This window comes from Varanus komodoensis, unplaced genomic scaffold (genome assembly GCF_004798865.1).
Source record: "Varanus komodoensis strain SLA01 unplaced genomic scaffold, ASM479886v1 scaffold6_2, whole genome shotgun sequence".
In the NCBI taxonomy this organism is placed as follows: Eukaryota; Metazoa; Chordata; class Lepidosauria; order Squamata; family Varanidae; genus Varanus; species Varanus komodoensis.
The window spans coordinates 3,710,576-3,725,283 of record NW_025336346.1 but is presented as its reverse complement, the minus strand read 5'-3'; the positions used below and the strand labels follow the sequence as shown (position 1 = coordinate 3,725,283).

At 45.6% G+C, this 14,708-nt stretch overlaps 1 protein-coding gene across 2 annotated transcripts in view; it reads left to right on the top strand.

Moving 5' to 3' along the window:
- The first annotated feature begins 294 nt into the window (after positions 1-294).
- Positions 295-14,708, top strand: part of CACNA2D2 (calcium voltage-gated channel auxiliary subunit alpha2delta 2) — a 658,873-nt gene continuing 644,459 nt past the window's right edge. The window contains exon 1 of one of the 2 annotated variants that reach the window (XM_044451244.1): positions 295-709. In XM_044451244.1, coding sequence (XP_044307179.1) covers positions 582-709 — 128 coding nt within the window. In that variant the 5' untranslated portion in view covers positions 295-581. The remainder of the gene's footprint in view (positions 710-14,708) is intronic. The other variant, XM_044451243.1, reaches the window with a different exon arrangement.

Sequence of the window (14,708 nt, the reverse complement as noted above, 5' to 3'; positions counted from 1 at the left end):
CAGCGAAAGGTCCAGAGACAGGGAGCGCTCGTTTGCTAGCCGCTTGCCTGGGGCGCATGCGCGGTGGCGGCTGCCGGGGATGGAGAGCGTTCCGTGCGGGCGGGAGCGAGGGATGCAGCGAGGAGGAGGAGGAGGAGGAGGAGGGGTGGGGGATGCGAGGGGAGGAGGCTGGGCAGGTTGGCCGCCTATTTGAGGGGAAGTAGCAGTTTGTATTCGCTCAGTGTTTGCCATAACGGAGCCGAGCCCGCCGCGTGAGGGCCGGAGCGAGTAGCACAACCCGCCCGGCTGTGGAGCGAGCCCGAGCGGAGCTGCCTCGCCTCAGCCGCCTGGAAACTGCCCCGCTCGTGGCTTTTGAGTACAGCGAGGGAGGCGGCGGGGCTGCAGCCGCCCTCACCGCCACAGCCCCCGTAGTCGGCCGGCTTCCCCGGAGTAGCCGGAGGATCCCCGCGGCGCCGGCTCCCAGCAAGCCCCTCGCAGCCCGCCAGGCTGAGCAGAGGCTGAGCGTCCTCGCAGCCCGCCGCCGCCGCCGCCGCCGGGGACAGGGCGAGAGTTGGTGCCGCCGCTGAATTTTTAATGGAAAAATGGCGATCTCGGCACAGACCTGCGGCGCGTCTTGCCTCGTCCCGGCTCTGTGTAGCCAAGTAATCCTGTTCCTCCTCGTCCTTTCGGCTCCTGCCACGGATGGCTACAGCTTCCCTCAGCAGTACACGTAAGTAGGAGCCCCTCACCCACCCGGCTGCCCCGACAGGCACCGGGCGCAAGCAGCCGCCGCCGCCGCCGCCACGGCGGGGAAGTGCAGCCTCGGGCTGCCTGGCGGGCACTTGCCTCGCAACTTGATTCGGATTGTGGCGGGTGGCGAGCGCCCCAGATGCCTCCGAGGGCATCGCTTCTCCCCGTGCCTTAAGAAAGTGCACCTGATTCGCATTGCTCGGATATCGAGCCGTCTTCTTTTTCATTTTTACTTGAGGATGGGGGAATTTGGGTAGCGCACGGCTTCTCTTCTCCTCCGGCTACCGCTTTCCCAAACCTATAGACGTAATAGAATGCAGTACCGCATCCTGTCCCGCTCAACCTCTTTGCCAAAGTGGAGGGATCAAGTTCTTTTGTTTGCTTCTTTTTTAAACAGCAGGCAAGATGCTATCACCGTCTTTTTTATTTTCCTTTGAAGCAAAAGATGTATCTAAAAATCCTCTCCGTAACTGCTGCTGTAAGACTGAGTAAACCAGCAAACAAGCAAGCAAGCAGAAGCTCCCTAGGAAAATCCCTTAATATCCTCAATTTGCTGGAAAACACTTTAATTTGTGCAAAGTTTGAAAGTACTACAATGAAGTCGTAATGCCCATGTTTAATTGAGCTCCATTATATACAGCTACAGTTGTGTTAGAAAGAGCTACGACTTCAGTGTAAGTGTTGGCAGCAGCAAGTTTCTATTTTTAAACTCCTCTTTCCTCTGGCTTTATCAGTTTCTGCATTCTCTCACCCCTCCTCTTTACATAAAATTATTTTGCCTGGTGTCTTACATGGGATGAAGGTTTCTGAAGTTCCTAAATTTTCAGCTTTTTAAAGAAATGTAATCAAATTTTAATTTCAGCCATGACAGCAGCAGAGATGGTTTTTATGGCTTATAGGTGCACCCACACAATTTGCACAACCCAGGAATACCTAGAGGAGGTCGAACTAATAATCTATTGATAGCTGCATCGCCACAGGCTACCTGCAGCTGCTTTATTAATATTACTTTTGTATTGCCTGTACCGACACAAATTGATATCAGTCTGCTGAGACAGAAGATTGGAAAGCATCCTTATGAGACTCGGCGGTGAGAGGCTACATGTGAGAGGCTACATGTCAAATGTCTTTCAGCTGTTTGGAAGATTCTCATTTAATGCTACCTTCACTCAATGCATCTTTCCTTAAACCTTCCTGATCTGTGATTGGTAATCATATGAGATTCAGTGTTTGAGACACAGATCTGTGCCATTCTTGTGATTTGGCATGAAGGTTGCTAGTGTGTCTGTCATTTCCTTCTGCAAGTGGAGAAATGTCTTAGTGGCCCGAATCAATAATGGGCATGTTGACCTTAACTTCTCATTTGTTTTGTTTTGTTTTGTGTTTGTTTGTTTTTTTGTTAGAATGCTTTAGGTCAAATCCTGCAGAGGGCTTCCTTTAGTCCAGACCCAAGTAATAAGATAAATCTTTCAACAGCAGAACTGAATGAAAGGTTTTAAGTGTACATGACCTGCTGAAGGACAAGCCTTCCATTGAATGTATGCTTATAAACTCATGGCAAGAAGCAGTGTGGACTTTCCCTCCAAATGTTTTTAGTCCTTTGCAATCATTGTGATCTAACATGAAGCTCTGCAGTGGTCCCCTTTTCAAAGTTTTCTGTATTATTTGTTTACCCGCTGCAACACACATGTACCCTCCCTCCCTTCTCTGGAGCTATCGTGGAACATTGATTCCGTCCTTCTGAGCTCCACACACTATTGACCTCTGAGACGCAGCTGCTGGGCTCTCTCTTTCTGTCGGTCTGGCTGTCAAACATGCATACAAATTCCACTGGGATATAAAGTTCAGAAAGGTTTCTACCTGGGGTGAGGGTGACAAAGTGCTTACACTTGTTCAGTACTAAATGTTTAGGATTTGATCTTGCAGTCTTTCTGTGTGCATGAGTAATCCTTACTCATGCAAGCAGTCCCTTTGGAAATAATCAGTTCATTCCTATCTGCGAATGATCACAGAAATAGCTCCAGCCCTTAAACCATAATAGTGTGTCACTATTTTCCTTGAAATTTAATTTGTAGCGTTACGCCTTTAATTTAGAAGGAACCATTCTGTAGTTAAATCTAAATAGGAACTACAATCAAGGGAGCACATAGGCTTTATTTTATTTTTAAATATCCTTCGTCATACACAAAAAAGTTAGAAATAGTTTAAGATCTGCTGTGCCAAGCTTCAGAACAAATTCTATCAGACTATGATACCATCTGATACAAGTCTGCTCAGAAGTAAGCCCCACTGAGTTTGGCAGGATTTATTCCCAAATAAATGTGTATAGGATTGCACTTAAGTTATTAGAGAACAGACTTTCTAGTTGCAATTTTATATAAACTTACCTGAGAGGTACCCTACTGAACCTACAAGAACTAGCTTTTAATGGACATGCATAGTATTGGGCTGTACAAAATCAGCTGCCCTATAGTAATGCCAAGGGTCTGATTCTGAATTCTTAAAGCTCTTCGAACACTTGTGGAAATCAAGGACTGTTTGAGTTTGCCATAATTCAGTGTAGGATTGGCCTGGCAAAAATAATCTAGCAATTAGAACTTTTTTCAAAATTAACCCATTATAAAATGATACATTTATAGAGATGCGCCTCTATTTCTTTCTTGGGAACTGTTAGCTGATGTTACAAATGTAAATGAAATAGCAGGCTGATTCTGGCTTCTCTTTTTTGTGCTTTGTGTGTATGGTATTGTATCGAGAAGAAAATGGCATGAAGCTGATGCCCTTTTGCATGTGGCATATAATGTTAGATACTGCTGTGTAAGACTTTGTACTGAATTTCTCAAAAACCTAATTAAAAGATGAATTATTAGAGATGCTCAGGTTTTATAATATTTGTGGGAAATACAGTCTTCTGGCAAAATGAAGCTCTTGATCTTCTAAGTATGAAATACTGTTTCCATTATTTTAGATAAAGCTTTGGATTTATTTATGCCTAACAGCATACATGACACTTTGTAAGGATTCATAGAGTAACTGTTTCAGCTTGCAACCTGAAACAGGCTGTGCAAAACAATCGCAGGGGAGGGAGAAAAGGGTGGCAAGTGGTGGATGAGGGGCAATGCAGTGATCATGTGCACATCAACTTTGTTACAGTTGGGATGGGGATTACAAGGTTAAGCCAAAGGCCTTGAGAAAAGTGGGCTTTTGAGGAATGGGTTGAATGAATATTTGAGAAGTATGTATCAATTGGGAATAATGCTGAGCTTTTTTATTAGAATTCTTCAACTATTAGTGATTGTTCTCATTAAGTTATTCTCTCTCTCTCTCTCTCTCTCTCTCTCTCTCTCTGTGTGTGTGTGGATGTGATACATATAAATCCGCCAGAATAAGAGCTTTGCCTTCGTAACTGGTCCTGGAGCAGCCTTCCGGTACAGCAGGCTTCCTTGCCTGCAGCAGGCAAAATGATTAGAGTATTTGCACTTGGATTGCTGAACCAAAGATACGATTTAGACATTCACAGTGCTTTTGCATATCAGTTCCTAGTTCCGTCCCTTAGAAAACCTCTGGTGTTTCATATTATCTCTCTTTTCCTGGGTAGCATGGTTTTAATCATCTTAAACTGAGCTAAAGGAGGCTTGGCTCAGTTTGTTGTCAAATGTGGAATTTCTCATTGAGATTTAAAATGCAAAATCCCAGATTGAAACAGGCCTATTCACTCGGGCATGTTGGGTGGTATCTACTTGATTGACAAGTTGCTTTTGGTGAGTGGGTATGCCCGTGGACACAAATGGGATTAAGGGCTTTGTTCTTTGATGCGGATTCTTTTAAATAGTTTTCAGCATTGGCTAACTGGTCCAAAATAGAAGAAGGATCTCGTGGAGGCATGTCAGCAACCTCTGCATGTTTCCATGTGTATTTCTTACACTGAGATAAGATCTGGTATAACAACTGATCACTTAAGAAGCTGTTTGCTTGACTGCACTCACATCTGACTTCTTTGAGATGATAAAGGGACTTTTACACAAGGAATGCAACATAAATGTGGAATGTAAGTTCCTAAACTGTACCTGTGTTAGTTCATTTCAGCAAAAGATGAGTCCTGCTACACATTAACTTCTAACAATCATTTGTTGTTCTGGACAGCCAGTGTGATGTGGTGGTTAGAGTGTTGGACTGGAACTTGAGAGATCCAGGTTCTAGTCCCCTCTCAGCCACGAAGCTCACACTGGGTGAATTTGGGCCAGTCACTGATTCTCAGACTAACCTGCCTCAGAGAGTTGCTGTGAGGATAAAATGGACCATGTAAGTAGCTTTGAGTTCTTTGAAGAGGAAAAAAAAGGTGAGATTTAAATGTAATTAAATAATAGATAATAGTGAAATAAGCTTTCATTGGCCACATCCCACTTCAGCAAATCCAACACATATACATGGTTATTACTATTGTAGGCGTTTAAACTTATACTTTGCACTGTAAGAAGGCCTTTGAATGGAAAGAAACTGTTTAAAGCTCCTTTTCTATGGAACAGAATGTGCTTTGTACTAATATCTGCAAATGTAAGATAAATTTAGGCAATTCTGTTGTTCATTGCTCAAAGTTAGATGTTTATTCCTATGGGATGCATGGTAGCTATGTAAGAAAGGGATAGGAGTCTGAAATGTCATGTTTGGTACCAGATATGTCAAGGCCTTACCCTTTTGAATGGAAGTGCTGTGCTGCTCTTTAAATCAAGGCTAGAGTTATCTCTAAACACTAGTACTTGGATTTTAGCACCTTTATTTGTTTCAATGTATTGTAAGTTTTTAAATCATCGTTAACCGTAATATTTATTTTTTTATATTTTATATCTTGCTGTTCAGTTGAAAGTATCCAGTACCAATGCATAGCATAGTCTTACCTGCATAATATTACTTATTATGCAGCAAACATCTTCAACAAGCAGAAACAAAATATAAAGAACATTTTATACAAACCTAGCAGCAGCAAAAGGGAAAAGATGTCAGTCATTAACGTTAGCAGAGAATAAACTAGGTATTATACATTAAAAACTTAGGAGAAAACAACCACAAAACTTGCTTAGGTATTTCTTATATTTATAGCTCACCTTTTTCCTGCAAGGGGCCTACAGTACCTTACATAATCCCATTTTTTCCCTCTTGGATTTTATCCGCACAACAACTCTGTGAATTGGGTTAGGCTGAGAGTCAGTAACTAGAGCAGGGTCAGCTGGTGGCCAAGTGAGGGACTAGAACCTGGGTCTCCTGACATGAGTATGTGTATCCAATGAGCTTGTAAACTGAAGAATCTTTTGTGGGGGCATGGTGCACACACAGTAAATGGTACCCACATAGCCGTGGATCCCCACAAAATGGGGTTAGTAGCTCACCGATGAGGCTTATGAGGAAACAACACAGCTATATTTTACCCTAAACTTTTGCAGAAATAAAAACATCAGATTAGAATACCAGCTTCTGCATTCTGGACCATCAGACTATTTCTAATTATACAGTCAGAGAAAAACAGAGGTAGTAAACTGAAGCTTTTTTAAATATGGAGTGGGGAGAATGCTTGGGAAATGGGCAGGCCAAGCTTGCGGGGGTATTCACAACAAGGGTGTCTTCAAACTTTGATTGCATATGGTTAGGTTTAGGCTCCAATGTGTGACAGTAGAGTTAGTCCAGGCTATCTGTATTCTCCTGTTTGAGCCTGGCTTTAAGATCTTCTAGAGAGGCAGTTCTCTTGGTCCCATCACCCTCACAGGCATGCTTGGTGGGAACACAGGAGATGGCTACCCCTAGGCTCTGGGTTGGTGCCCACCCTGGCAGATTTCTCAAAGCAGATGAAAACCTTTTTGTTCCAGCAGGAATTTGAGGATGGTCTGGGCCTGTGAGTTTGTGCTGAACTGGTTTTACTTTCTATATTGTTTGTAGTGTTTTTAATCTGGGTATTTTGTACAATATTAATATTAAACTAATTATATTTTTAACTTCTGTGTATTTGGAATGTTTTAATTGTGTAAGACTTTAATTTTGAAAGCCACCTTGTGTCCCAGTCACTGGGAATAGGCAGAATATAAATATAATAACTGATGTATTTAGAGCAATTCTAGAAGAAAAGGGTGGAGAATAGGAGGAACCCAAGGGCCTCTCTTCCATTAACTTAGACTTACTTGAAAACTTACAGTGGGCACAGAGTACCCTAAGGTATTAAGTCACAAATTTACAATGGGGTAATTATTTCAGCTGCCCAGACAACCTGTTTACTAAGCTGTCTGGAGAAAGCCCACAGGTTGGCTTGCACACTCTGAATGGACTCAAGAGCCAAGAAGAATAATGGTAGGGAAAATGAACAGTAAGCAACTTCAGAACCTGATTACAAAAACAGAATTTGAAAGAGAGCCTACAGGGGGAGTGGGGGTGGGGACTCTGACTTATCTGAGGAAAATAGCAAACAAGGAAAGAACCAAGGGAATTTAGGAGAAGGGGCAAGAAAGGAAAGATAGCTAAGACTGTGTGCCTGTACAGTTACTCTTCACTTGAGACCCTGAAAAATTCTTGGCGCAATGCCGTAGGCTAGCCTTCCCCAGCCTGGTACCCTCTGGACATTTTAGACTATGACTCCCAGTATTTTCAGCCATGCTAGTTTGGGCTGTTGGGGATTAAAATAAGTACCATGTGAAGGACACTGTGTTGTGCTAGGCTCTCTGTTTCCCACTGAGCCCTTAACTTATTATGCTTAGTGTCTCAACTCATGAGGAGTGAAATGACCTCACTGTGAGGTAGTGGTTCTGTGGGAACTTGAGGAAAACCTGAGGGACGTGGGAGGAAAACTTTATTGAGCATATTTCTCAATACACTTTATTGAGAATAAAGGTCCAAACTGGAATATATGCATATAGACAGAGTGCCAAGGGTCTGCCCCAAGCTAGCAGACTTAAAACATGCCCTTCTCAGTAATTTTCCACTAAGCATGTCTCAGTCGGGTCAAAACCTCCCCCTCCCACCATCATCTCCTGCTGGTCTTTGTCTAGACAAATCCAAACAAATGCATACTGGTCCTGAGCATTGTTCTTCATCCTCTGTACTATCTTATCCATGTCCACATCCTGCAGCACCTGCATGCAAGCACATGCCCTCTTGCTTTTCTTTTTAATTTTGTTTTTGCCAGAGCTGTCCAAGATTATTTTTCTCCAATAGGAGGCTGCAGAAGTTCCAAAATTGTGCCTGAGGAGGAGGTTCGCAAGTGTCTGAAGGACTGAGCCCATAGTGTGTGTGGAGTGTGCTCTAGAATGCAAAATAGCTAAGGAATCTTAGTGAATGGTGCACAAGGGGTGTGTAGGGATTGGGCTACTTCTCCAAAAATACTGCATTCCAAGGTGAAGATTTCAAACTGGAAGAACAAGGAAAGTTGGAATGCTTAGCTGAAATGCAAGGGTTAATGAGCTGCAAGATAATCCAAGTGGTTGGTGAGAACCAGATCATCTCTGGTTCAAGAGAGGTGGAGAAATGGTGGAATAGGAGAGATCACAAGGGGACAGATATGACAGGTGGTTTGATATCAAGTGAAACAAGTAGGCCCATTAAGTAACATCCAGTCTTCCTGCCAAAAGCAGCACAAACCTCCCTGAGGGTGGAGTCAGCTCTGTGAGGAAAAGTAAGAGGAATTGAGTTTGGAATCGTGTTGTGAGCAGAGCTGGCTAGAGCCGGGGTTCAGACTAGATGGCCCAGGAGGCCCCTTCTGACTCTCTCTGTTTCTGTGTTTCTATGAATCAACTGAACTAACTCCTAATAGGTAACTCCTCAATGAGAGAGAGTTATTTTGGTGTGAGACTCTTGCTATCAACCTTTCCATTACTTTCATTCTGTCACAAAAATGACTAGCTTTAACATTATGAAGATTGTGGTTAGAAGCCTCTGGTCAAGATCTTCTGGGAAAGGAGAAGGAGAAGGAGTATCACTCTCCTCACAACAGAGTGAAACTTTTCAAAAGAACAGGTTTATTTGGACAAACAAGGCTAGGAAAGTGATTCAAGTGAGCAAATGAAGGAAAAGAGTAGGGTTGCTAGGAGATATTGTAAGGAACGAAATGAGAAGCAAGTGAATCCTGGGTGGTTCTTGGAGCTATGTGAAAGACCCAGCTCACATAATCAAAATCAAGCCATTTTTAACTCATGAGATTTGTTGTTGTTGTGTGCTGTCAAGTCATATCTGACTTATGGCAACCGTATGAATGAATGCCTGCCTTTCAAAATGTCCCGTCCTTGACAGCCCTGGTCAGCTCTTGCAAATTCAAGGCTGTGGCTCCCTTTATGGAGTCAATCCATCACTTATTGGGTCTTCTTTTTCTTTTTCTGCCTTTGACTTGCCCTGGCATGATTGCCTTTTCCTGAGAGTCTTGCCTACTCATGCTGTGCCCAAGGAACAACAATTGCATTTTTGTCAGTTTTGGTTCCAGGGCAAGTTCTGGCTTCATTTGATCTAAGACCCACTTGTTCATTTTTCTATTGGTCCAGGCTATTCACAAATCTGTCCTACAGCACCACGTGTTCCATCCATCAGTTTTCTTTCTGTTAGCTTTCTTCATTGCCCAGCTTTCATAGTAATGAGGAATGCAGCAGTGTGGATGGCCTTTGTCTCCAGTGAAATGCCCTTACACTTGATGATCTTTTCTAGTTCCTTCACTGCTGGCCTTCCAAGTCTTCTATTTTTTTTCTCTGCAGTCTCCCTTTGAATTGGTGACTGTTACTTGAGGCTATTTGATTATGCTGTCTGAGGTTATTTGAGATTATTTGTTGAGGTTATTTGTTGAGGGTTGTTTAAAACTGCAACAAATCATGTGACCCATGACACAAACTGTGGCCAGGTAGTGATTATACAAATCATCCTCACCTCGTTGGAGCACATACCATAACTTATAACAAACCACTGTGACTTGTTTTGATTATGCAAACTGGGTCTGCATATGTTGGGTTCCATTAACAAAAGGGGCACCACGTCCCCAGATGGACTGGGGCATCAACAGAAGAGTAGAACAGGTGTTCCCAACACTTTGGATCAGTTGGAAACATTTGGAATTTTCAGGGAGTATCACAGAATTTCACAAAATGGGTGTCATGCATGTGGGACTTGCCCATTCGTGAAATGGCCACTATAGTGGGCATGTCTGGTTATAAAACAGTTCCCAGAAGACAAACTGATGAAGCTTTGGATATTTTTCCATTCCTCATCAGATGCATCTCAGGCTTCATGAGAACACTGTTCACAAGGAAGTTTTTACTTATCAGGAGCCTTCTCCTGAAACTGGGCTCACAGAGTCCCTTGAATAGGCTTTTGACGCAGCAGTGGTCTCAGGGACTAGATCAGCACTCAGCCTCTGTGGCAGAGGTGGGACTCCCATCCTCTTGCAATAACACAGTCAGAATATTTCCCTCAGAAGGTAAGCTCTTCCTGATCTGACTCCAGGCATGGAGTGCAGTTTGACTCTTCCTCTGTAAAGCATTCTTCCAGTGGGTGCTTTATGCCTGGAAGCATGACATTTAAGGCTTCAAATGCTAGAGCCACTGCCTTGACTTGATCCTAGAAACAAATGGAAAGCCAACAAAGTTGACATGAGATCAGCTTATGCTCTGAGTCCTGAGCACTAGACAAAAGTCTGGCTGTCTTAATGTAGACCACCTGAAGCTTCTAGGCTGTCTTCAAAGGAAGGGCAGTGTTGAATGCATTATAATAATCTTATCTGGTCTTAACTGAAACAAGAATGACTGAAGCTTCACCTTCTCCATGTAAAGCCACAGTTGGCTTATTAGCCAAAGCAGATAAAAGGCACTGGAAAGCAACCAACACCACCAGAGCATTCAGGCAGAGATGGATCAAAGACTACCCCCAAGTTACACATTTCTTCCTTTTCAGGGGAAAGCAACCTAATCTGTAGCAGGTTGAAATGTCTTACCTAGATAGCTTGCTTGCAGTATCACTGTCATTTTTTATTTATGTTTCAGTTTTTAAAGCCCCATTCATTCCTCAACCAGCGCCATCCACTAGTGTATCTTCCACTGTTTCCCTGGATTTGAGGAACAAGGGAGTTGTACCATCTGCATACAAATAACTTCTCAGCTCAAAGTGTCAGAGGGCCTCACCCAGAAGTATCATGCGGGTACCAGAAAGCATGAGAGGCAGGGTAGAAGTATGTGGTATCCCAAAGGCAAGGTGTAACTGTAGCCTCCCATCACCAGCTTCTAGGTCTGGTCTTCTAGGTAGGAACGAACTTCTGAAGAGTTCTATCATGTATACCCATCTATGCTTGATGGCTGAGAAAAATAAGATGTGAAGGATATCATTAGCATACAAGCAAAACTTGAGCTTGCTGAACTTCTCTAAATTCCAAGCTTATACCATATTGTTTCTGTATTAGAGTATGATTTCTTTCCTATAAAAAATCATGCATGTGTCCTCAAATGTACGCATCAGTTGTATGCATCTCTGAAATATAAGTCTTATTTTCCTATTGATCAAAGCATGTTCATGCACACTTTTCAGAAATTTGCATTCTTCCACCCATATTTTACAATGCATTTTATGCATGCTGTTGAACAAAAGTTTGGGGGCTTTGGGGTCATATTGCAAATTTGGGGATGTATGGACTTTTAACTGGAGATTGTATTTGAGTGCAAGTTTAGGCCAGGCAGTGTGAACTTGATACATTCTGATCAAAATCAAACTGAAATAGATTTTATTATTATTATTTATTTATTAAAACATTTTTATGCCGCCCCATTCACCGAAGCCTCGGGGCGGCTCACATCAATAAATTAAAATATAAATATAAAATTAAAATACAACAGTACAGTATAAAATAAGCCGCCCTGGCCAGATAAAACCAATAATGTTAACAGTTAAAATGTCGCTTGAATAAAAAGGTCTTCGCCTGGTGCCGAAAAACAAATAACGACGGCGCCAGGCGGACCTCTCTGGGGAGCGCGTTCCATAACTTAGGCGCCACCGCAGAGAAAGCCCTCCTCCGAGTACCCACCCTCCTAATTTCTTTCATGGAGGGTTCCCGGAGAAGGGCCTCCCCCGCCGATCTCAAGGGGCGGCTGGGCATATATGGATGCAAGCGCTCCTTCAGGTAACCAGGACCCAAGCCGTTTAGGGCTTTATAGGTCATCACCAACACCTTGAATTGGGCCCGGACTTCAATGGGAAGCCAGTGAAGCTGACGGAGAACTGGAGTCATGTGAACACAACGCCCAGTCCCCGTCAGCAGCCTGGCAGCTCTGTTTTGAACCAGTTGAAGTATCCGGACCGTCTTCAAGGGTAGCCCCACGTAGAGCGTGTTACAGAAGTCGAGACGGGAAGTCACCAATGCATGTGTCACTGTCGCGAGGCAGTCATACTCCAGATAGGGGCGCAGCTGGTGGATCAGCTGAAGCTGGAGGAAAGGGCTCCTCGCCACTGCGGTCACCTGAGCTTCTAGTGAAAGCTCCGGGTGGAGGAGCACTCCCAAGCTGCGAACCTTGTCCCTAAGAGGGAGTGCAACCCCATTCAGAACAAGGTTCAGTTCACCCTCTCCAAAGCCAGAACCACCAACCAACAGGACCTCCGTCTTGTCTGGATTGAGCTTCAGTTTATTGGCCCTCATCCAGCCCATTACCTCGGCCAGGCACCGGTTCAGTACAGCCACTGCCTCACCTGGATTGGTGGAAAACGAGAGGTAGAGCTGGGTATCATCAGCGTACTGATGGTTCCGCAGCCCACACCTCCTGATGACCTCTCCCAGCGGTTTCATGTAGATGTTGAACAGCAATGGGGACAGAATGGACCTCTGCGGCACTCCATAGCATAGCTGCCATGGCGCAGAGCCATAGTCCCCCAGCACCACCTTCTGGAACCGGCCATCGAGATAGGAGTGGAACCACTGCAAAGCAGTGCCTCCAACCCCCAATCCCGCAAGCCTGTCCAGAAGGATACCATGGTCGATGGTATCGAAAGCCGCTGAGAGGTCCAGGAGAACCAACAGGGACGCACTCCCCCTGTCTTTCTCCCTGCACAGGTCATCGTACAGGGCGACCAAGGCAGATTCAGTACCGTACCCGGGTCTGAAGCCGGACTGAAATGGGTCCAGATAATCAGTTTCATCCAAGAGTGCTTGGAGTTGTCCCGCCACCACTCGCTCTAACACCTTGCCCAGAAACGGGATGTTGGCCACTGGTCTATAGTTAGTGGCCATCTCTGGATCCAGTGACGCCTTCTTCAGGACCGGTCGGACTACCGCCTCCTTTAAAGGGGCAGGCACCCGACCCTCCCTCAGAGAGGCGTTAATCACTTCCAAAATCCAGGTCCCAATCCCGCGCTTGGAATTATTTATTAACCAAGACAGGCAAGGGTCCAATAAGCAAGTGGTGGGACGTACTCGTCCAAGCACCTTGTCCACATCCTCAGGCCGCAATAACTGAAATTCATCCAATAATTCTGGACCAGACGGCGGCATTGGCGTCTCCCTTAAAGCCTCTGTATCAATAGTGGAATCCAGCTCGTGACGAATCTGAGCGATTTTCTCCCTGAAATGCCTGGCAAAGTCGTCACAGCGGGCCTTTGAGGGTGGAATCAGGTCTTCTTTCGGACCTGGACAAACCAGGCCATGCACCACTCGAAAAAGCTCCGCTGGACGGCATTGTGAGGAGGCAATGGAAGCGGAAAAATATCTCTTTTTCGCCGCCCTCACCACCACAGCATAGGCCCAATAGTGGGCTCTCAAGTGTGTTCGGTCAGATTCATCACGTGATTTCCTCCACCTACGCTCTAGCCATCTCCCAACCTGTTTCATCGCCCTCAATTCAGGGGTATACCAAGGGGAAGAGCAGGCTCTGCCCGGTGGGAGAGGGCGCTTAGGAGCGATCGTGTCTACAGCCCTGGTCATCTCCCCATTCCACAGTTCGACCAGAGCCTTGACAGGAGCACCCGTCTTGTCAGCCGGAAACTCCCCCAGGGCCTTCAGGAATCCTTCCGGATCCATCCGGCTCTGGGGGCGGACCCACACAATCGGGTCTGTACCCTTACAGAGGGAGAAGTCGCTCTCGAGCACAAACCTCACCAGGAAGTGATCTGACCATGACAGGGGAGTCAAACATAAATTCCTCACCCTCAGACCACCCTCTTCCTGTCCTGTCGAGAAAACCAGGTCCAGGGTGTGTCCACGTTCATGGGTCGGGCCGATGACATGTTGAGACAGCCCCATGGCCGCCATGGAGACCATGAAGTCCTGAGCTGCCCCAGTCAGATCAGTCTCGGCATGGAGATTGAAGTCCCCCAGGACCAACATGCTGGGGGTCCTCAACACCAGGTCCGAGACGATCTCCATCAGCTCAGGCAGGGAGACTGTTGGGCAGAAGGGTGCACGGTACACCAACAGAATCCCCAATCTGTCTCGGTCGCCCAACACCACGTAGAGGCACTCCAGCCCCGGCCTCGAGGGGACCGGAAGTCCTGTGAGGGAGATGGAGGCTCGGTAAACCAAAGCGACCCCCCCTCCCCTCTGGGCGCGAACAGTGCTGAACCAGATACCCGGGCGGGCATTGTTGGGAGAGGGCAACATCCCCCCCCCCTCCCGCCCAGGTCTCCGTTATGCAAGCCAGGTCGGCCCCCTCATCCACAATCAAGTCATGGATGAGGGAAGATTTGTTATTGACCGACCTGGCGTTAAGCAACAGCACCGTCAGGCCCGAGGGGCGGCTGACAAAACTCCCTGGCACCCTCTGGCTGGGAGCAAAACCAGAAGTAGGGACAGGTGTCAACCATCTGTCCCTCCTTCTTCTATGCGGACATGTTAAGCTCCCACCGCTATAACGTCCATTGCCCAGGACTACCCCAATGGCAGCGCCCATGCCGTCCCCAGGAAGCGCAAGCGGCAACATGGCCAGGGACGACTCCATAAAACAACTAAAATTATAAAAACAATTAAAAACTTACACTGACACGCAGCGTAG